Below are 22,827 nucleotides of genomic sequence, written 5' to 3' on the forward strand. Positions count from 1 at the left end.
GCGAACCGTCCCATCAGAAGGCCTTTTTTTAAAACAACTCAAAACTCACTTCTACAGACAGGCCTTTGGCAATCGGTAAATCAATCACTGCTTTTACCTTTTACTTGTCGTATCTGTTGTTTTATCCCATGCTTTTATTGTACCTTGCTGGTTTTTTAATCTATTGTCTTATTGCACTGTATTGCTGTTCTTGCCTTGCTTTTCTTACCGATGTAAAGCACTCTGTGCATTTGTGCTGTGAAGGGCGCTATATAAATAAAGTTTTACTTACTTTACTTACTTAATAACTCTAGCGTGGTTCATTTGTGGTGTGAAAGCAAACCGAACCAAACACAAGAGCAAATATAGGAAAGGCAGTGCATCATGAGTAGAAGGCGGTAGAAGGAAGCAAAACACTGCGGCGCGCACACGGGTCGGTGCGCACAGCGCTGCCTCGCTCATCTCGTCTCATCTGCAGAATGATGTTGGACCCAACAGCTCGCTGCCTCATCTGCTGCTCATATTGGGCGCATTCTTGTAAAATATTTATTTGATAGTAACCCCAAAGTAAAACCAGAAATCCCAAGATCGCATAAAGGTGGTGTTTCTCTATGAGTTGTGTTTCGCGGATTCACTTGTGTGCACTCAGCCCTCAGCAGGCAAGGCGGCAGAAGAGGAGAGATGTCCCCTCTATATTCTGTCCAATAGACGAGTGACCGTTTCAACCACGTGACAGTGTTCAGAAAGTTTGGTGCTCTTGGCAAATTGCATGTGTGAAAGCGAACCGGACCAAATGAAAAATGAAACAATGTTGCAACTTCACCACCCCGAATCGCACCGAGTCCACCAGCTTATTATGTGAAAGCGACCTAAGTAACATTTAAGCTCTTTTCCTATCTGGTGTCTACCTGTGCACATAACCCAGTCTGTGGACAGAGTCAATGGCCATGACCATCTCAGCCAGGTAGAACTGAGCCATGTCCTCAGGGATCCGGTCTCCAAACTTACTGAGCAGCGTCAGCAGGTCGCCCCCTACATAGTAGTCCATCACCAAATACTGAGGGAGCAGGGGACGGATGGGGGAGGAAGAAGAGAAAGAGAAACAAGCAAATAGTAACAAGCAAATAGTAAATATGTTGTCCCCGCCAGTGATGTAGTCACTACATCCACACCTTTGTCCACACCTTTCGATCAGTCAATTCCTACTCCACTATTGAATTATTGAAATATAATATGCTTTGGTTGACTGATTTCTAATAGTAGGACTTCAAACTCAAAGAGCTGGTAGACTTCTCCTAAGTCTTCCGGTCATTAGTATGAATGAAGTTTTGTGACACCCCTGTCCCGTCTTGCCGGTCGGGTTCACTCTTTTTACACAGATGTAGATTCAGCGCTGTTACTACCGCCACTCCCGGAACAAAAGGCTGAACAAAATCCCCCATTCCGTATTCGTACCTTTTCCACAAGACGACGCTCAACAAATCCGCCTTGAAAAGACAGTGGAAAAAGGGCTACTGATTGCCGAGTGTATTGATTAATATGAATGACATTTTATTATAAGCATTTTCTTATGGGACAAGGACAGATTGACCATATGTTTTGGTTCTCTCCACGCTTTGTCTTGTTTATTTGTCTATGTTTTGTATATCTTTGTTTATTGTCACTCATGTCTAGTTCTTGTAGTTCTGTGTGTCATGTTCTGTTTGCCCCAGCTCTGTGTCTAATTGGTAATCACCTCCTCATGTGCCTACTGTATATCTGTTTAGTTTCCCATAGTCTTGTCAGATCATTGTTGCTGTTACTTGTCTGTTTTCTGTGTAGAGCTCATGTTTTGTTAAATACACTGGTTTTTGCACTAAGTTCCTGTCTCTGTCGGCTGGCCATTTTGGTCCTCACCACCCCTGCTCTGTGTCCAGGCAGATCTGATTCATACATACCAGGTAGTTGTCATCCTGAAAGGCGTAGTGCAACTCAGTGATCCAACGTCTGTCACCCTTCAGCAAGACCTCCCTTTCCTCCTGGTAACACGCTGTCTATGCACAACACAGACAGAAAGACCCTGGTAACATGCTGTCTACACACAGCACAGACATAAAGACCCTGGTAACACGCTGTCTATGCACAACCCAGACATAAAGACCCTGGTAACACGCTGTCTATGCACAACACAGACATAAAGACCCTGATAACACGCTGTCTACGCACAACACAGACAGAAAGACCCTGGCAACACGCTGTCTACACACAACACAGACAGAAAGACCCTGGCAACACGCTGTCTACACACAACACAGACAGAAAGACAGAAAGACCCTGGTAACATGCTGTCTACACACAACACAGACAGAAAGACCCTGGCAACATGCTGTCTACGCATAACACAGACAGAAAGACCCTGGTAACATGCTGTCTATGCACAACACAGACATAAAGACCCTGGTAACATGCTGTCTGCACAACACAGACAGAAAGACCCTGGTAACATGCTGTCTATGCACAACACAGACATAAAGACCCTGGTAACACGCTGCCTGCACAACACAGACAGAAAGACCCTGGTAACATGCTGTCTACGCATAACACAGACATAAAGACCCTGGTAACATGCTGTCTATGCACAACACAGACATAAAGACCCTGGTAACACGCTGTCTACACCAGAGTCCTGCACCGGGTCGGGGTTCCGCGGGGCCCCGCCGGGTACCCGCAAAAAAACGCGGGGGGTGGGTAAAAAATACACTTCTGTAAATTGGTGGGTCGGGCGGCGGGTAAAAATTAACTAAATGCGGACGGGCGGCGGGTGGAACAACGACAACGTATGAGCCATGTATGTTTTTCTGTTGCACTCAGATGGAGGCAGGGGGTGTGTCTGGCAGGGGGTGTGTCTGGCAGGGGCGGTGTCTGGCAGCTGGTCTGAGTCGAACAGGAGAAAAGTTTCTGACGCACGTTTTCGCTTTGTTTACATAACTGGCATCGTTTCAAGTATGCGCATATTGTGCAATGTGTGACGCTATATGGACTGCACAAAACATTCAAAACTCAGCTGCGGTCAAGGTGATTGATTGGAGACAATACGAGTCGGACAGATAATATAGTAGGCTAACGTTAGCTTCCAGTCAAACACACACTGGCTGTTTTCATAGCAACAGGCAAGAACATGTCATGGATGCGTGATTTCTAACCCCACATAGGATAAGCAATAACCACGCCCTGTGGCGCCGGGATTGGCCAGGAGTATTGAAGCTTGGGACTAAAGCACCTGGGGTTTTTCATCTTTTAAAATAAAGATGTTTAAAACACTATTGCTTGTTACATTTTCAGTGCTGTACCTTTTCTCTGGGTAAGAATTGAGCTTGAAATTAACGATATGATACATTATATTATATGAGCTATGAACGTGAACACAACACCGTTTATATTATTGCATGTTTTTGTAGATTGTGTACATTGTGTAGATTACAATTATTATGCTTATTATTATTATTACTATGCTAAGGAAGGTAGGCGACCATAATTCATTTCAATGTCCGCTCTCGAAATCGCTGTCCGTTCTCAAGAGCTATTCAGTAGGGTTCATGAAATCGCTGCGCTGCGTACCCTCCAGTGTTGCTCCTGGCCAATCCCGGCGCCACAGGGCGTGGTTATTGCTTATCCTATGTGGGGTTAGAAATCACGCCTCATTGACACGTGCTATGTCCTACCGGTGAAGCTTCCCCTGTGTATCAAAATACTGATGATGTTAAGATTACATAATGAAACATGAAACTGTGGCTGTAAAGCATTACTCAAAAATGTATATTAAAGGGATAGTTCACATTTTTTAAGTCTAGCCATATTTGCAACTTACCAATGATGATGTTGATTGGTAGCGTTCTTTCTCAGCACAATCCATAGCAGCTCTGTAAAGTTGGGCAAAAACAAATGCAAGGTCAATGAGGTCATGGTCCTGTATGTATAAGCTGACTGAGGCTCACAAAAATGTCATCCACAGTGCACACAAAGTACATTTCAGTACATGTACAGTATGCTCCAGTCAGCTTGTACATACAGGACTGTAAACGCATTGACATTGGATTTGTTTTTTCCCAACTTTCCAGAGCTACTATGCAAGAGCAACCTCTATAAGCTCTCCTTCCTCTCAACTTAAATTGCACTTTAACAAACAACCAGCCCTACCTCACGGTTGTAGCACCCCATAGGATGTTGGTGGAGGTCCTCTATACAACAGGAGGTATTGTAGATTTAAGCTCTTGTTATTCTCTTTTATTTTATTTTATTTTATGATTTTAATTATTTAATTATTTAATTATTTTATATTCTACCTCTAGAAGTACGGTCGTGGCTTTCTCTTTTTACTTTCTCTTTTACTATACTACCTCATGAGGTAACAATGTAGCCTATGCAATCTTCTCATAGTGTACAGGGCTTAAAATTCACTTTGCAAACTGGGGGCGAATTCATGTTCATGTTCTTCAGATAGGGGGGATTTATAGATTTGGGGGGGATCTATAGACTTTGAGTGGGCTTTTTTCAGCCAATACTATAACCGACAAATATCTGCTTCTCATGTCCGATAAGCGATAATTTCACATTTTTGTAAAATAAAAAAAAAGGAAGTTCTTAACCTGTAGTTTATGCACACCTGAGTCTAAATTACTATGGCTTTTTGTCAATGTGTTTTATCTGCAGACTAGGAGCCATAGGCTTTTGGTTCTATCAAAGCCTTTATTTTTTGTATTGAGTGATACACTTTAATAAAACACTTATCATATTATATCAGAAGTTCTTTGTTTTGTGTTCACAATAGTGATGTCAGTTAGATTTGGTTAGGTCAGAGCTCTGGAATATTAATTAAAGGAACACTCCGCCCATTTTCAACCAGCTTTGTATCATTAGAACATCAGTAGTATATCAGAAAACTGTAAGTGGTTTTGAAGTCTGTCATTTAATTTGACAGTTATTGAGTGTTAAAGTGTGGACCAGTGACATCACTGGTCCACACTAACTCAAATTAATAACTCATTAACTCAAATCAACTCTCAATAACTGTCAAACTATTCATCATTCATCTAGTTTGACAGTTATTGAGAGTTGATTTGAGTTAATGAGTTATTAATTTGAGTTAGTGTGGACCAGTGATGTCACTGGTCCACACTTTAACACTCAATAACTGTCAAATAAAATTACAGACTTCAAAACCGTTTACAGTTTTCTGATATACTACTGATGTTCTAATGATACAAAGCTGGTTGAAAATGGGTGGAGTGTTCCTTTAAATCATCCATCTTTGCTCACTATATCTGCCTTTCTTACTGTCATGTTACTGGCAAAGCTGTAATGGAAGTCTGTCCCACTATAAACCATTAGGCTATCTGTCTGTGTGTTTCCACCTGATTAAAGAAAATACATTATGTGATGTTGACTGATGTTTTATGTATTACATACAATCACGTTTTCTTTAATCAGGTTGAAGCGTTTTTCAATCAAAGGTGAAACGACACAGATTATGGTTTATAGAGGGACTTACCGCATTCAAGACAACTCGGACCGCCGTAAGTTTAAACATGCAACCTCCGGCCCGGACAGATTTGCGTTCACGCTACACCTCCCGCTCGGGGGAAAGGGAACCAAACTGTTGCTATAGCAACCCGCTTTAGCATGGTAGCTACCTACTAGTGAACAATGCTAACCGAACATGCTGAATGCTGAATTTCACACAGAGCGAAACACAGATGACACAAACACATATGAAACGTTAACATTACATAATTAAGATCTCAAATTGTGTTAAAATGTCAACAAACGTCTTTATAATAATTATGTGATTATCATTAACGATGCCATTTTGATGTGGCTGTGACGTCAACTCGGAGAAACCGGAGCTCTGGATGATACCCGAATCTCCGAGCTGTAATTCCGGCCTGAACGACCGTTCAATTAACTTTTTACAGGTCGGGACCCATTTTTTCCGGCGGTCCGAGTTGTCTTGAACGGGGTATTACCCCACACGCAATTTAACGTTAGCTCCGGTTAGCCACTGTAACGTTAGCCAGCTGTTCTAGAGCCACCGACCGACACAAAACCTGGACGTTTCATTTCAGGTAAAACATGAGGGTTTTTTATATGGATTACGCCAGCTCTGGGAGTATGAAGTGCTTTGAATGCGTGATATTTGGTCACAAAAAATATGCGGCTTGCCGAACGGGGAGGCTACACCATGGGCTACACCGCACCTCTGTTCCATGAGCAACAATAAGACGAGCAACAATAAGCACTTCTGGTGACAATTTTTCAGAGTAAAATAACCTTTTTGCACAAGCCTAGAGCAATGGCATAGCTACGGGTGTGCCTGGGTGTGCCAGTGTCACCCATACAGGCAGCTGGCACACCCCCAAAAAAGGGGGAAAAAATAAAGTTTTTTGTTTGTTTGTCTGCAAAACACATCAGCTGTCATGCACAGCCTGTCATGCGTAAGTGTCCGACTGTCCGCTATGCATCTGTGCCCCAGAGCATCATGGGAAACTAGCTACGCTGTCTAGTAAAGTAAACAAATGCAGCCGCAGCGCCAAATCAAGAAGACATGAAAGAGCTCGCTTTTAAGCTTTTTCGACAAAGGCAAGAAACGTCACATTGACGAGGAAGAAGATGACTCGGCGCCCTCCCCCTCAACAAGTGCGGCTTGTAGTGCACCCGTTCACACACCTGTATTGGTGGTGGACAGTGGAGAGACAGACGATGATGAAGATGATGCAGCCGAAACAATGACGTTAATAACAGCGGGGGACGCATCCAAAAACACACCAGTGGTTTGTGCAGCAGCAGAGCCAGAGGACACTAACGCTACAGATCTCTCTGCAGTAGAGGAACCTGCATGCCAACCAAACTTGCATTCTTTCCCGACTAGAACACTCTTTGGAAAAAGTAGGTGAGACTTTTTTGAGATACCAAAGTGGTTTTACATGTTGCCAAAAAATAAAATTTAATTGACTGCTTCTATATCTGCTAATAATGAGTGCGAAAAGGAGCAAACATTGATGGTTATGGTCATATGGTCCTATCTTAAAGGAGAATTTCGTTTTTTTTTAACCTGGACCCATCTCCTGGCATTAATTATGATTTGGCCACTCACCAGGCGATCTCCGCGGCGTTTCTGGCCGTCCTAGCGTTGTTTTGACATCAATAGCGTCCAAGTCAGTTGTAAAATGGAGCTGACTTGGGGCCAAGTGTGAGCCTGTCTTTCCTGCATCTAAATAGCTATTTTTATTCCCGTTTTCGCCAAATATCGTTATAATCTGATCCCTCAAGAACCACCACAGTGATATTTCGCCAAAGGCTGTTTCCTGGAGTCACACAGGGATCAAATGACCTCAAACGTGATCTCGGTCACCAAGTCTCGTGAAGTCCCGCGATACTTTCCTGCCGACTGGCCAAGTACAGGAGGACGCTTTGCGGTGGTGGTTTTAGCGCAACCTATGTGGGGTTTGGCGTAAACTATGTGGGATTCGAAATAACGAAGGTTATGCCAAACCCCACATAGGTTGCGCTAAAACCACCACCGCAAAGCGTCCTCCTGTACTTGGCCAGTCAGCAGGAAAGTATCACGGGACTTCACGAGACTTGGTGACCGAGATCACGTTTGAGGTAATTTGATCCCTGTGTGACTCCAGGAAACAGCCTTTGGCGAAATATCACTGTGGTGGTTCTTGAGGGATCAGATTATGACGATATTTGGCGAAAACGGGAATAAAAATAGCTATTTAGATGCAGGAAAGACAGGCTCACACTTGGCCCCAAGTCAGCTCCATTTTACAACTGACTTGGACGCTATTGATGTCAAAACAATGCTAGGACGGCCAGAAACGCCGCGGAGATCGCCTGGTGAGTGGCCAAATCATAATTAATGCCAGGAGATGGGTCCAGGTTAAAAAAAAACGAAATTCTCCTTTAATATTCCTCTAAATCTGGCTTGAAAAGGCCCCAATTTTTTTGGGTGGGGGCCTTGCGGCCGCCACCAGATGCTTCGCCCCCTGGCACACCCTGTCTTTCTGTGGCACACCCAATGTGCCAAGTCTGGCTACACCAGTGGCCTAGAGCACACAGAAGCCATTGGAAAATGATGAATTTGCACATTAAAACAATAAAGTAAGCATTTAAACGAAGCTATACAATACAAATTATGTTTCTGTATAACAATAACTGTTTTAATAACATTGAGAACATTCTTCTCAGTATCTAAATGGGTAAATGCTGTTCACTGGACTGCATAGCCTTTACAAATTGGACACTGCACATGTGCGTGTTCAAAGTGGCAGCTTGCCAAACATATACACATGTTCAGGAAGACCTCCTCTATGACATCACACTGTCAGCTAACCTTGGGAGGAGTAAAAAAAAACATGGCTAAACCGCTGCCCGAGGTAACGTTGAGCTAACAGTCTGCACTCTAATGTGTCCGATACGGCGACCACTCGTCAGCAAACGTTCGTTCTGCTCTGTCGGCTTAACATTATAGACATTGGTGCGCAAACAATTGCGGGACTTCTCCCACATTATAAATTACAAATCTGCGGGAATTGACAAAAATATGCGCGATTCTCGCAATCCCGAATTTTAAGCCCTGGTGTATCTACACTTTTGCATCCTCCCTCGGTATACGTGTTGCTGATGGAGTGTGACTTTTATTATTTTACTTGGCTTATTTTTATCTTCGGAAATGTCTGAGTCGAACAAATGGTGAAATAGGGGTTGTGCAATTATGATGTCTTAGCTCTAATCTCTGTGACTTTAGTGCAATGCTGTAGTGACTCTGTGCAACTTTGTTCTTTGGTTGTGTGATGTTGTTTGTAATGTTGTGATGCTGTGTGCACTTTTTGCCCAAGACAAATTTCCCCTAGGGGACAATAAAATGTATCTCATCTCATCTCTAAACTCTCTCATCTATGGGGAACAGGATGGATTGTGCTGAGACAGAACCAATCAACATCATGGTAAGTATCAAATAGGGCTAGACTTGAAAAAATTTGAACTATCCCTTTAAGGTTAAGGATTTTATTTAGAAAGCCCTAAAGCGGAAAACCTACTTTTACATTCTGGCTGACTTGACACTGGTTCAGTAAATGCTGGAAGGTCTCATCCGAGAGACGCTTTTTTTCTTTTGGAATATTCCGTCATTTGGGTTCGATTTGGACACAATGTAAAGGCAATTTAAAGTACCATTAAGAAAGTCAGATTTCAGCCTCTGGGAAGCACTGACATCATTATCAAGCTGCAAATATACCGTTTTCAGCCAGTGTGCTATTTATATCACATGCCGTTCACAGCTGATCCATTAAATACCCATCTCATTTGGAGGTCTGTCTAATCGGCTGTCACTAACCTCTTTGTAACTTTTAGACAGAAGAAAAAGCCGGTATAGCTAGTTTGTGGATATTACTAGGGTTTTGGGCCAATCTAAAAGGGAAGGGGAGTATAGTTTACCCACCTTGTTAACCCCTTATTGATTGTTACAGTTGATCTGAAAATAGGTGAGTCTCAGCCTCATTTCAAAGAGGTTGGTCAACTGTGTTTACTTGCATTTGCCCTCCACTACATCCCTCTATAAGTTGTAAGTGTATGCATTTGAGTACGTGTGTTTACCTGTCCTCGCCTCAGCATATCCCACTTGTTCATGATCTTCAGAGCATACACTTGTTGTGTGCTTAGCATCCTCGCTACTGCAACCTGCAAGCAAGGCAACAAAGAGACATAAGAATACAGTGCACTCCTCTTATAGTGATCAACTTGGGACGGGTCAAATTGATCACTAAGCGGATGATCATTATAACTGATTTTTTTCTTTTTCTTTATTTCTCATGTAGATTACAATCTAATTGACATTTGTATGTATTACATGAATACAGTACATATAAAGTAAATTAATGTTATTCACTTAAAAAATCGATACAGTAAGTTTGGCCTCCAGCTGTTTCAAACACAGCGGTGTCATGTAGACAGAGACGCTGTCATCTCTCCACACACAGGGATGCCGCAATCTCTCCATATACAGACAGACATGCACCGAGAATCGCTGCTGTATCACGTTGGCTCATTTTTGGCAGTTTTTAAGTAAAAATAATAATAAAATTACTATAGTTTTAAACATGTTTCCCTACTATACACTTATATCACTATAAGCAAATTATTTAAACAGCATGTGTATAGACTATGGAATGATTCGGGACCAAGCTTTTTGATCAATATAAGCGGTTGATCACTATAACCGTGTTCACTTGGATTCCACTGTACTGTATAAAATCGACAATAACTATATAGTGTAAATATAGCATGGATAAAGCATCCATGCATGCTGTATCAAAATGATTGAATATCAGTGACAGTGAATGAGACATAATTGTCACTATGAGACTAAAATTGCTGGATATCACTTTCACACCAACGGCAAGGGTTGGACCAGAGTTACTTGACCCATGTTCAACCCTTCTTTTGTCAATTCACACCAAGTCAGTCAACACTGCTTAATCCCTGGTCATGACAATTATGACAGGAGCTGGGTCACAACATGGGAAAGAAGCATACCAATTAGCCTAGCCTACAGCATTAGCCTAACAAATAGCAACCTGGGTGGTGCCATTCACACTGAAATCAACCCGTATAAGACCTTGAGGAAACAATCCTTAATCCAAATCTAAACAAATGGTTGCAAAGAAAGGCACAGAAAAGACAGAAAAAGTCTAAAATTGACAGAGGTCATAGTGCAGGGGGATTTAAAGCCTGCTGTCATGTCCAAATACAACATATTAACTGAAGACAGTTTGAAACATGACTTATAATACATTTGTTGATTTGATTATTTAAAAGACACAGATTAAATATATTTGTCAATACAAGAACATTTAAATTCCTACAATCTGTTTTTGTTGGTAAGCTGTTTTGTTTTTTGTTTTTTTGCAAGTTTCATACAACTGGTGTGAAGCGGCTCTCACCTCACTGAAAGTGCCTCGACCGATCACCTTCAGGATGTGAAAGTCATCTCTGTTGATGCGAGTCTTCTTCACCTGCCTCACCAGGGGCTCCGCTGGGACCGGAAGGGAGTAGAGAGAGTGTGTGATGAACAAAATTGCACTTTCTCTCTCTCTCTCTCTCTCTCTCTCTCTCTCTCTCTCTCTCTCTCTCTCTCTTTTTATTACCAATTTTTGTCTCAACTAATGTCTCATGCCTCATGGACACCTCCTGACTGTAGATAGACCTTTGTGTTTGTAAACACTGTATCACTGTTAATGGCCATTGACATTTTGAACAGTGGAAAACTTCAACAGTCTTACAAAAAAAGTCAAGACATGGGAATTCCCATTATAAACCCAGTTTGTAGCCAGGATGTAGCTCGTCAAAGTTTTCATTTAGACACATTCAGGTCTGTTCAGTCTGCTCCCTTCTGTCCCAAATGAATAGACTTTCTGAATTCCCAGAAGTCTCAGAAAGTGAAATGTCTTGCATGGCCCTTCCATTTCCCTTTGCCATTCAAACAAACACTTCCATGTACCAGAGCTTTCGGGCCTCCAATAAAATAAAAAAGGGGTCATGAGCATTAATTCGTCAATGTACTGTATGCCCTCGTCTAAATCTACTTGCCACACAGAGTTCTTCTTTAATAGAGCGACTGTCTGAATTCAAGTCACTCTGTACTCGAAAATCCAAAAATACGTATCTAAAAATAGCAGCTACCATTTATGAATTGAGGCAAGTTTTCCAGTCCCTTATTTTTATTTTCATTCCCCCACCACCTCTCACACCGAGAGGAATGCAAGTGAGACAGAGGCAAAGTGTAAACTGTTTTTAGATGGGGAGAGCGAGCAACTTGCAGACACACTTTGTTGCCTGGGACCTTAAAAGCTTCCTAAAGCAACAAGACAAAGACAACCTCATATGGTGCTTTATAGACTCCTACTGTGGAGTCTGAATGGGAGACTAGACTGTGGCTGACATGTGACTTGTGCTTCACCACAGTCTTGTCATGTTTTTTAACGCATAGATCATTAACATTTTACATAGCAAAACATAGACGACAGCAATTTGAGGCTGCAGACCACTGTGTCCAGACCACACAAATAATTTTGTCTCATTCAGTTTTAAAATCGTAATTTTTTTAAACAAGTGGTAAATTGAGATCAAGTGAGATAACTCCACTTGTCTCCAGTGCAGTTTCACTTGCTTGAGGACTTTCCTAATTATCTTGAAACAAGGCAGAATAAGGTAAATCAGTCCATAGGGTCAAGAAAATTACATTTGACCTAATACAATTCTTGAGTTGCAAGTTGATTTGCATTGGAAAATCTTGAAGCTATGTAATCCTATCTTCATCATCATCACCATCATCAATCCAGGTTAGGGGCTTCCCAATGACAAAAAGTGTCATAATGACATATACAATGCACCAGTTATACTCAACCCAAGGCTCTAGAGCCACATGCGGCTCCTTTATGGGTAGTTGTGGCTCTTTTAAGTCCTACTTAAAGGGATACGCCAACATTTTGAGAGTTTCATCTATTTGGTATATTGCCAATACTAAAACTAGAATGTACTGTAGATGCCTTTATCCTCACTATGCATGCAGTACAAAGTGTGGTACACCCCTCACTGCTAGTGAGCTTAGCACTACAATGGCAGTACAGTATATGGTACAGCCATAATACCTGTTATACCATATTGCCTGAAGACCTCAGATCTGCCCCAACCTTACTTACTTTTAAAAATAGACTAAAGACTTTTATGTTTACCGTCGCTTTTAACTGCTGACAGCTATTATGCAAACCCAATGAGTCCTCTATAAGTTTTTAGCTGTTTTTGCAACTGCTGCGCCTGTTGCTTAATGCACTTTTTATACTCTTTTTTAAAGTTTTGTTGTGGTGCTTTTAAATGGCCATTTTATTCTCTTCTTTTATTCTTTTATTTTCCTGTCAACCATTTTATGTGAAGCACTTTGAATTGCCTCTGTGTATGAAATGTGCTATACAAATAAACTTGACTTGACTTGACTTGTCTTGACAGCTGCCTACCCCCGTTCAGTTACCCAAAATACACATTCCAACAGCGTCAGAAACACTCACATGTACATGTTGTGAATTGTGTACTCACCACACAATAAAATAATAATCCAAAGTTACGGAAAACAGTAATTTTAGTAAATACATACCAGGAAGTCTGATGACTGCACACACGTGCATGTGCCTCAGACAAACGCGGAAGTAACTGTGGTTCCATGCTTCCGGAACATTCATTTGGTTATGGATCATCCTTACAAACACGTTTCACAGCCAAGCTTTGTTCAAACCCACAGAACTTTACTTAAAATTCTAGTCAAGATCCAAAGAAGTCAAGATTCCAAAGAAGGTATCAAACATGGCATGCATTGCAAGGGGCCAACTACAGCAGTTATAGTGGCTCCCCCTGGTGGTTCAGATGCGGCCCGTGATAGGGTGCAGAGTGGCCCCCCGATCATTCTAATTCACAATGAAAACTAATGTGAAATAAAGTTTGACTGAGCTCCAGCTAAATTGTCAAATACAGCCGTCTGCTCGCCACTCAGGCACTTATATGTACTTAACTAACTTAGCCTAACTAACTTAACCTAACTAATTATCCTGTGTGCACAAAATTGTCAGACTAAACTCCGGCTGACACCCCAAAAACCTACAATCTGATACTGTACAGAAAAAAAGTATATTAATGTTTGGCCTCCTATCATTATACAAAAGTGGCCCCCGGGGCCCCGGACAAAGCAAGTTGAGTATCCCTGACCTAGATGTTTGTAATGCACAACATCGATAAATCACTCACTCTTGGGCGGAGCTTCAATTTAGGAACTATGATTCAGCTTGCTGAGTGACGGAGTGACATCACTCAGGCTGCAGCCACCAGTAAACATGCCAACACTGGGGGAGAAATGTAGCATAGTGTTTGTTTCTGTGCAGGATATAGGGACATTTGAGCCCATCCTGTTGTCTGTCCTTCCTGCAGCTGTATCCCCCCCAAAACAGAGCCAGGCCTGTGTCTGTGTAGAGAGGCTATCCTGCGCCTGCATGTGTTTATTCAAGACTATCACCATTAGTGCCATGCCAACCCCTCTGCCAGCCTCCTAGCTTCACAAACGGAAATTCGGAAACGGAATATTCTCAATGGGACGTAAAAGGATTAGAAACAGACCTGAATAGCTGAAGTGTGTCTCGCCGGATCTTATGACTACTGCACACTCACATGCTGATGACTAATGAGCATTCAGAAAATGTGCTCCAATGTTCTTTATGACTTGAAAATCCAGAACGTCTCTACTGGATGATCTGCATCCTCATTCCTGCTCATGGAAAATACACAGGTTGCTGCTATTCCATTGCGTTTCTTGGGGTATTTACTGAAGACTGTAAAGCAATATTAACACACTAGGGCACATACTGTAAACTGTCAAATTAATTGGTACTTGCTGACTGTTACTAATTATATCTTTGAGGCCATAACATGGCAAAGAGGAAAAACAGTGATGGAGTCATGGCTAGATCCTGTGGATGTTGACTCTGGCATGGTACCCATCGCCTGCTTGTCCTGTTTGGAAAGCCATGTAGGGAGTGACAAGACCGTGAGCGACCCAGGCAGAGCGAGGGAGGACGGGAGGGATTGACAGGGAGGAAAGGTACATGGCAAGGTACATGGAAACAAAGAGTGAAATAGGGAAGTTGTTAAGGATAAGAGTTGGAGGGATTTGTATTTGTTTGGGATCCTCCTAAGATCCTCAAGTTTGTTGACTTGAGCTCAGTGTTCAGCACTATCATCCCAGAAATGTGTCTTCCCTGCAGTCTGGCCCAGCTCAAAAGTCTCCCATTTAATCTGCCAGAGGACTTCCTCCCATAGTAGATTCCGAACTAAGTTGACTTGGGCCTACGCACTGACCTTCACAATACAGCCCACATTAAAATACAAGATATACAAGCTGTGATGTCCGCGATTTAAAATGTGTCTCTGTGTGTGTGTGTGTGTGTGTGTGTGTGTGTGTGTGTGTGTGTGTGTGTGTGTGTGTGTGTGTGTGTGTGTGTGTGTGGGGCGGGGGGGGGGTGGACGGCTTCCTTGCTCAGAGCACACCCATCTTCAAACTCTGCCTTCATTTTGATGTCAACTCCACACCTGTAGTTTCGTGACTACATCTTGCACAGTTTTGACACTATCGCATTTGCAAAATCTGTCAGACAGACAGACAGACACCCAGACAGACATTTAAACACCTGGCAAAGTACTTCTGTGGTAGTTCCCGCTACAACAGGTGTCTCAGTCAGGACCACATTTTGCCTTGATGACACACACACAGACTCACAAGGTGAAAACAACAGCAGTATAGTACACGCTGTCACAGTTGGTATATTATTGTATTGTTGTCTGTCATGATGACCCTGTGTTTGCTCTTGACTCCCTCCATTTGCCTGAAATGGCCTCACTGATGATGGGTCATTTTGGGGCAAGCTCTGGGTGTGTCGTTTGGGCGTCGTCAGTGGTGAGGTTGTGGTTATCAAGGTTAGGCTACAGTAGCTACAAGCCACAGAGCAGTGATGTCATAGCGGCAAAAAGGTAATGATTTTTGTGGAAGGGCTGAGAAGCGACGCAGAGAGATAGCTTGTACATTGCTAGACAGGTAGGATGCTATGGATTTAATTTTAATGTTATACGTTATAGCCTAGTTCGGCTATGGGCGGAGGACAGATATGCGGTCGCTATGAAGACCAGGAGTGGGCGGAGGTGAGTAAACTTGCTATGGAAACAGAGTCTATATTAAGTAGAGACGAGTAAGACCAGGTCGAGTAGAGCTGTACTGTGCTGTTATATGTGGTGGAAATGAGCCAATAGACATCAAAGGGAGATTGAGCCCCTGCCTTTTTCCCATTGGCCAAAACAAAGTATTATAGCCTACTGCCCCCCCCCCCCCCCCCCCTCCCCATCTTATTTGTCAAGTAGGCTCTCTCTCTCTCAGTCTGATGTAATTTGCTAATTGAATTTTGATGAGCAGATCAGGGGTCGGTCCACTTCTATTTTTCATTATTCATTAATAATTTACCAAATTTCTGTCTAAATCTGCACTCCCAGATGTACGCGGATGATGCAGTAATTTTCGCCCCTGCCAAAAACATTGAGGAGGCCTCTCGCCTCCTCTCATCCGCTGCATCTGAGATACAGAAATGGCTCTCTAAATCCTGCCTCCTGCTGAACACCAAGAAAATGGTGTGTATGATGTTCACTAAACGTCCTCATACAACAACTCATTCTAATGTGTATTTTAATGATGTTGAACTGGAATTGGTACCCGAGTTTAAATACGTAGGTGTGATCCTAAATCCTACACTGACTTTTAAGAACCAGGTCAAAAAGGTAGCAATTTTTTTTCAAACACATTAGAAATAGCATGTATAGATTCAGCTAGGACATTCTTACACGCAATGATCTTTTCTCACCTGGATTACTGTTTGACCAGCTGGTCACTCACATGTACTTCCACACTCAAACCACTTGAGTCACTTTATAAGAGAGCCTTGAAAGTATTCGACAAAAAACCATGTTCCTATCACTACTGTAACATTCTGGTTAAACACAACTTCCTAAGCTTCAACAACTTCATTACCTTTAAATATGCTTGCACCATCTACAAAGTTCTAAATGGCCTTGCTCCTCCCCCGCTAAATGAGTACATCAAGCGGAGACCTGTATCTGGATCCACATCCAGAACCACCAGAACCTCAGTCAGAGGTGACTGTCTCATCCCATACAGGTGCACCACCTTTGGCCAGACGGTTTTGGGGGTGGCAAACTCTGGAACACAATTCCATCCTCTATTAGGGAATGTCCAACGCTGAGCATGCTTAAAGGTCAAATGAAGAGATGGCTGAAGTCAAACCTGTACACATCGTTACGGGTAAAGAACAAGAACGGTTCTACTGTATTGGCTATGTGGGTAGTTTTCTGTACGTTTTTTTCTTTTCATATTTGTTGTTTAAATCTCTATAATCTTAAACTTTTTTAAGAGTATAGTTACTCTGATTTTATACTTGTGTATTAGCTAGCTCTCTTTCTCAGAGACGCTGAGCATGTTTAAAAGACAAATGAAGAGATTGCTGAAGTAAAGAACTAGAATGGTTCTACTGTATTGCTATGTGGGTAGTATGCTGTACATTTCTTTCTTTTCATAATTGTCATACATTTACATTTTGCTAAAATGTTCATTAATGTACACTGTCCCCTATTGAACAAATAAAATTGAATTGAATTGAATCACACATGCTGACTGACTGACAAGGGTCTTCTAGGCCAGGGGTTCCCAAACCTTTCCGACCAAGTACCACTACGTACCAAACCAAATTCCCCCAGGGACCACTTCCACTCCGTACTGCCCCCCCCCCCACCTAATTTTTTGCTGATTTAACCATGCAATAGCAGCAGAAAGACTAAATAACAATATAAGGTTACTAGCTGGTTCAAAATGGACACACACACACACACACACACACACACACACACACACACACACACACACACACACACACACACACACACACACACACACACGTCTGCCAACATTAGGCTGTGAAAAAGAGGACCCCTTTGAAAAAGTTGTTTTCCCTTGCCAAATTTTAGTCTAACTTTGGAGTGTTATTACCTATACCTTCCTGACAAGCTAGCATGACGTGGTTGGTACAAATCGATTCCTTAAGTCTTCTAGTTTCATATGATACCAGAAACTTCACTCTGGCTTTAAAACTGAACCTGCTGCAACCTCTGAAAGTAAATGTTCAAAATTGTGATGTTTTCCAAATATCGCAATATTTCCGAAAATCGTCCCAATCCGGCAACTGCTCAGGGTTAATAATGTCTATGTAAAAACTGTTGTCTGTAAAAAAAAAAATATATATAATATATATATATATATATATATATATATATATATATATATATATATATATATATATATATATATATATATGTCTCGTAAAACAATTTCTTTCTGGACATCGGACCCAGAGAAAACCCTGTGATCCTGTTACATGGGATGGGTACATCTCCCCATTAGAAAGCAACCCAATCACCAGAATAAAATGTTGGCATTTCGCACTAATGGAAACCAGGATATATCAACGTAAATTTTTAATACAGTATCCTATATCCATACTGTTATTTGGGGGAGGGGGGCGGGGTTGCAATCAGTTGCTTTATTTTATATTTTTTACTGCCCTCTCTTCAACGTTAAATTAATCGAATGAGTGGTTTAATGTTGCCTTGTTATCAGCAAGCGGTTCCCTTCACAGTTTGGGTTTGGGTTTTGTTTCAGGCTATGCCATTTCAAGGAGACAGCTCATCAAGAGCTAGTGTTGGGGTGTGAACCTCTGATGGGGCAGGACTTGCAATAATACACCTCTCTGACTCAAGGCAACAAGTCCCATATAGCTTTAAGAAACATGCATCATATTCCCCATTCATTCCCTGCCTATGATGCTGTTGTGATTGCCGCTAGCTGTGCTAAAGCAGATTTACTCTAAATCTCAGGCCTCCAGTACGGCTAAACCCAGGGACCTGCTTCATCATCGGTCGCCCCACCAACTCCGACACCAGATCCTCATCCCCGGACACATGCCGCGGTTAAATTTGGAAAGTAACATCACTGGGGACATAATACCTCCCTTGGCCACTGTACAATACATGAGTATACACACAGTCACGGTCACATGCATGGACTCATACTGTCCACAGAGAAGAGAGGGAGAGAGCTTGGAGGATTGGATGGGGGTGAAAGTTGAGGGTTTAAGACGTGACAACAGAGGGACACACAGAGCAATGGCAGGCAGCCAGTAAACGCTACAAGAATGGGCATTGTTTATGAGCCAATCAATGTGTGTGTGTGTGTGTGTGTGTGTCTGTGTGTGTGTGTGTGTGTGTGTGTGTCTGTGTGTGTGTGTCTGTGTGTGTGTGTGTGTGTGTGTGTGTGTGTGTGTGTGTGTGTGTGTGTGTGTGTGTATGTGTGCGTGTGTGTGTGTGTGTGTGTGTGTGTGTGTGTGTGTGTATTGCCCCATAAATAAAAAATAAATTATGGCAGGATATCATCAGCTAAAATAGGAGGCTGTGTGCATGTAGTAAGAATGTGTCACTTCTGTACACGCATCTGTGTGGATTATTGTCCATACATGTATATTTCATATTTGTGTGGAGGTGACTCATGGTGGTCTTGCCAAGATGACACCAGTTGAAAACCCCTCTAGAGAGCTGTCAGTAGAGGGGAGATTGGCTTACATGACCTCGTGTTGTTGGTCTTCCATTTCTTATAGGCACAGTGTATTCTGGGCCATATCGCGATTGACCTGGGGGATGTCTAACCTCTGGTCTGCAATGCATCCTGTGCCAAAAATGAAGGGATTTATTTTAGAACGTGTCAGAGCGCTGTAATCCCTAAGAAATGCTGACCCATGGCTGTCTGGTCAGCCAGTGCTGAATTGGAATCAATGAGAATCTTCATCTGCCATCGCACATAGTTACTGTCATCACTGTCTCAAATATGGTTTAATGTGAGCCTCATATTACATCATGATGTATTGTATGTCAATCTATATAAGCTTGATTGATTGATTGATTGATTGATTGATTGATTGATTGATTGATTGATTGATAGATAGATAGATAGATAGATAGATAGATAGATAGATAGATAGATAGATAGATAGATAGATAGATAGATTGTTATGGCACAAATAGATTCTAATACAGAACAATTTAAAATTACTTTTTGTTTGGGAACTACAAGATGTGATGAAAATAATGGTTATTTGCCTCCACGTCATGCATTAAAATCGTATGCACACCTAGTTGTTGATTATCCCTTACATATTGACTCAGACCTCATATCTATTTTGTACTTATGGGTGTTGACAATAGCCTACTTTCTTGTCAAAACTGTTCTAATTTCATCAAACATTGATTGACAGGTCGCTTCAGTGCATGTCACTGTGAGTTTAGGGTCTAAAATGGTCTCTAACTCAGATAACATGCACACATTATGGAATCTATGGTTCACTATAAGAAAGCTCCCTTCTACTCACTCTACATCCTAAAATCCAACAGGCACTTGATGCAAAAACCCAATAGATACATAGTTCAATGATGTTCATCATGTCTTCATTTATACATAGATGTTTTTGTTTTCTTGTGTTCAGACATGTGTTCTATGTCTGAACACAAGAAAACAAAAACGCCAATAGATACAGTCGGTAAACGCCCACAAACGTAACTTCTGGTAGCGGTGGCAGTATAGTGGATTGTTTACACTGACTTCAAGACAATTGAGATTATTTTTCGGGATGGTTCCGGGGCAGCGATGTGGGTCTTTGGCACCACAGACGATCTGTCAATAAGCTCTCTCCATCTCTCTCTGTCCTCGCACGAGTGAGTACACTCTATTATGCATGGAGAGAATTACAGCATACAGCGGACTGCAATCTTCCCTGTTTTAAGGCACGCGCAAACAGGTGCGCAAGCGCTATTAGGGGACAGCGCCTGTATGAAGATAGGGCCCGTTGTCTTTCAGCTGAGTGACCCTGGCTCAAGCCCTGCATCAGCAAACATCCACCGTGCTGAAGAGTGTCCTTGGGCAAGACACTTGAGCCTGACCTCTGACCTGTGCAGGGCGAAATGAGATTTCCCCTATAAGGAGCAATAACACATCAGAGAAAGGCATGCTAAGTCCTTGTACAGATTACCTGGAAAGCCATGAGAAGCACATACTTTTCATTTCTTCCATCATAGTATTTAAACAGCCCAACAGCTCTCCCCCATCTTCCTCTTGTATTATCTCTGCTGTCATGCCTACAGTATGCAAGTGATGCATGTCAGTTGCTAGCTACTCATTGTGTTCATACTAAATGCTTACATACGGTAGGCTACACATGGCACTTGTCTTAAAAAACGGAGCTAAATTGCCTGCTACTTACTGTCTATTGTTGAGAATGTGAATTCATGATTGAGGCAGAAATGTCAACAAATGCACACACTCAGAATGACATAACGTAAAGCTTCGCTGACCATTATAGTCAATACAATACGCAGCCGAATGTCAATGTGCCAAAGGAAAAAGAAAACATCATTGTGGACTAATCATGCTGACATTTTGAAATCAGTCCACTGTGTGTACTAGCAACCTGTGGTTAGAGGCCTGTTTCAACTGAAATGTGTGAAACAGGAGAAGTCACTATTGTGTTCAGAGTTCCTTTAATGCTCTCTGGTGTGAAGCTCACGGGGCACAGTGTGAAGCAACTTGTGGGCGTGGCCGTGCTTTATAGTGATTTTACAACAGCAAGAGGTAGAGGTGTTCTTCCTATTAGCGGCTCTAAAATCACTGTAAACTATGGCCTAGAGTGGCTAATTGCATTTCTAAACACCTTCTAGACACCCCTGTAATAACACCGAAGGGTCAAGAAAACTTTTCTCTAAATGCAGTTTTTTCTGCTGAGGAATTTAGTTCTTAAACAGTAGCTAAACAATGTGGATACAAAGTCACACATATCAGTGGTAATTTTTGGTTAATGTGTTAATTGATTGTTCCCTGAACAGTACCTAAACAAAGTGTTTGCTAAAGGCCCAATTATACTCTACATTAAACACGGAGACGGACAGAGCCTTCTGTCTGTACTCTGCATTCATTTTATGTGTCTTCTGTCCGTCCTCTGAGAAATTACGGATACGCATGAAACGGAGCAGAACCACACACACATTTGACTCTCTACTGCCCACTGGTGGATGTATTGCTTAACATGATACCAACGTGAAAGACGCATGGAAGTATTTGGGCAGTGACGATTACACCGTTTGAAATGGCTGCATTTATTTTCATATGAAAATGAAGTATAAAGGAGCCTTAAGTGACACATAAGTACATAGCCTATGAGTGGGAATTTTTATGTTACGCAATGTGTGTTTATCAGCTTCGAATGCAAGTGAGCCAATCAGAACAACCAGAACTATCTGCCTGCTATATAGAATATAAGACAACATTTCCCCACACACACACACACACACACACACACACACACGCGCGCACGCACGCACACACAAGAAAATGAGAGGAGTGTGCTCACCCCACTGCAGGAAGCCCGACACGTACTTCTCCCTGGCCAGGTGTGAGGCACAGAACTCCTGGTAGACGCCCACCAGCAGGTCTAGCAGGGTCTGGAGGCCCACGGGCCCTGTGCTGCGGGGCCCCTCGGCCAGGCCCGGCTCCCCAAGGCCGGAGCCCGTCGACATGACACCCGGCGGGTGAGCGGGGGCCTCTCACGGGTTCAGCGCTCTTCCGGCCAAACCCCGGTGAAATCCATGGTGCCCGGACAGTCTCTCCAGTCTCAGGGTTTGGATCTCTGGATCTCCTCCTAGCCTTTTGGGGATTACAGTTGCTCCAGTTGGGTCTCTTGCACTCTATCTCTGCACTCTATACACTTACAGTAAAACAGCCCACCCTCCCCTATCTTTTTTGGACTGCTCCCCTCACAGACACACCCTCCCCTTCCCTATGTTAAGTATGGGAGGGTGTGTTTCCCTATGCGTGCATCCTCTTTTCTTTTTTACATATCAGCTTCCCTTTTGGCTTGTTTCTTCTTCTTCCATTTGACTCCACTCTCTTGTCACTCCGGCTTTTCTTTTATCTCTCAATTTGTCTTTGTCTGTTCTCCCTCTCTCTCTCTCTCCCTCCCTCTCTTTCTCCCTCCCTCTCTCTCTCTCCTCCCCTCTCTTATTTTTCTCTCCTCGTGGCTGTGCAGCATCTGTCAAGCCTGTGCTTTCTCCAGCACT

General features: G+C 42.5%; 1 protein-coding gene across 1 annotated transcript in view; it reads right to left on the minus strand.

Annotated features, from left to right (window-relative positions):
* The window catches only part of dmpk (DM1 protein kinase), a gene marked incomplete at its 5' end in the record, with an annotated part of 35,396 nt that extends 13,109 nt beyond the window's left edge, over window positions 1-22,287 (minus strand). The window contains 5 exons of the mRNA XM_083647289.1: window positions 888-1,036; window positions 1,917-2,012; window positions 9,616-9,699; window positions 10,962-11,053; window positions 22,122-22,287. Coding sequence (XP_083503415.1) covers window positions 888-1,036; window positions 1,917-2,012; window positions 9,616-9,699; window positions 10,962-11,053; window positions 22,122-22,287 — 587 coding nt within the window. The remainder of the gene's footprint in view (window positions 1-887; window positions 1,037-1,916; window positions 2,013-9,615; window positions 9,700-10,961; window positions 11,054-22,121) is intronic.
* Between the last annotated feature and the right edge of the window lie 540 nt (window positions 22,288-22,827).

The sequence above is a fragment of the Poromitra crassiceps genome (genome assembly GCF_964638095.1).
Source record: "Poromitra crassiceps genome assembly, chromosome: 1".
Classification (NCBI taxonomy): domain Eukaryota; kingdom Metazoa; phylum Chordata; class Actinopteri; order Beryciformes; family Melamphaidae; genus Poromitra; species Poromitra crassiceps.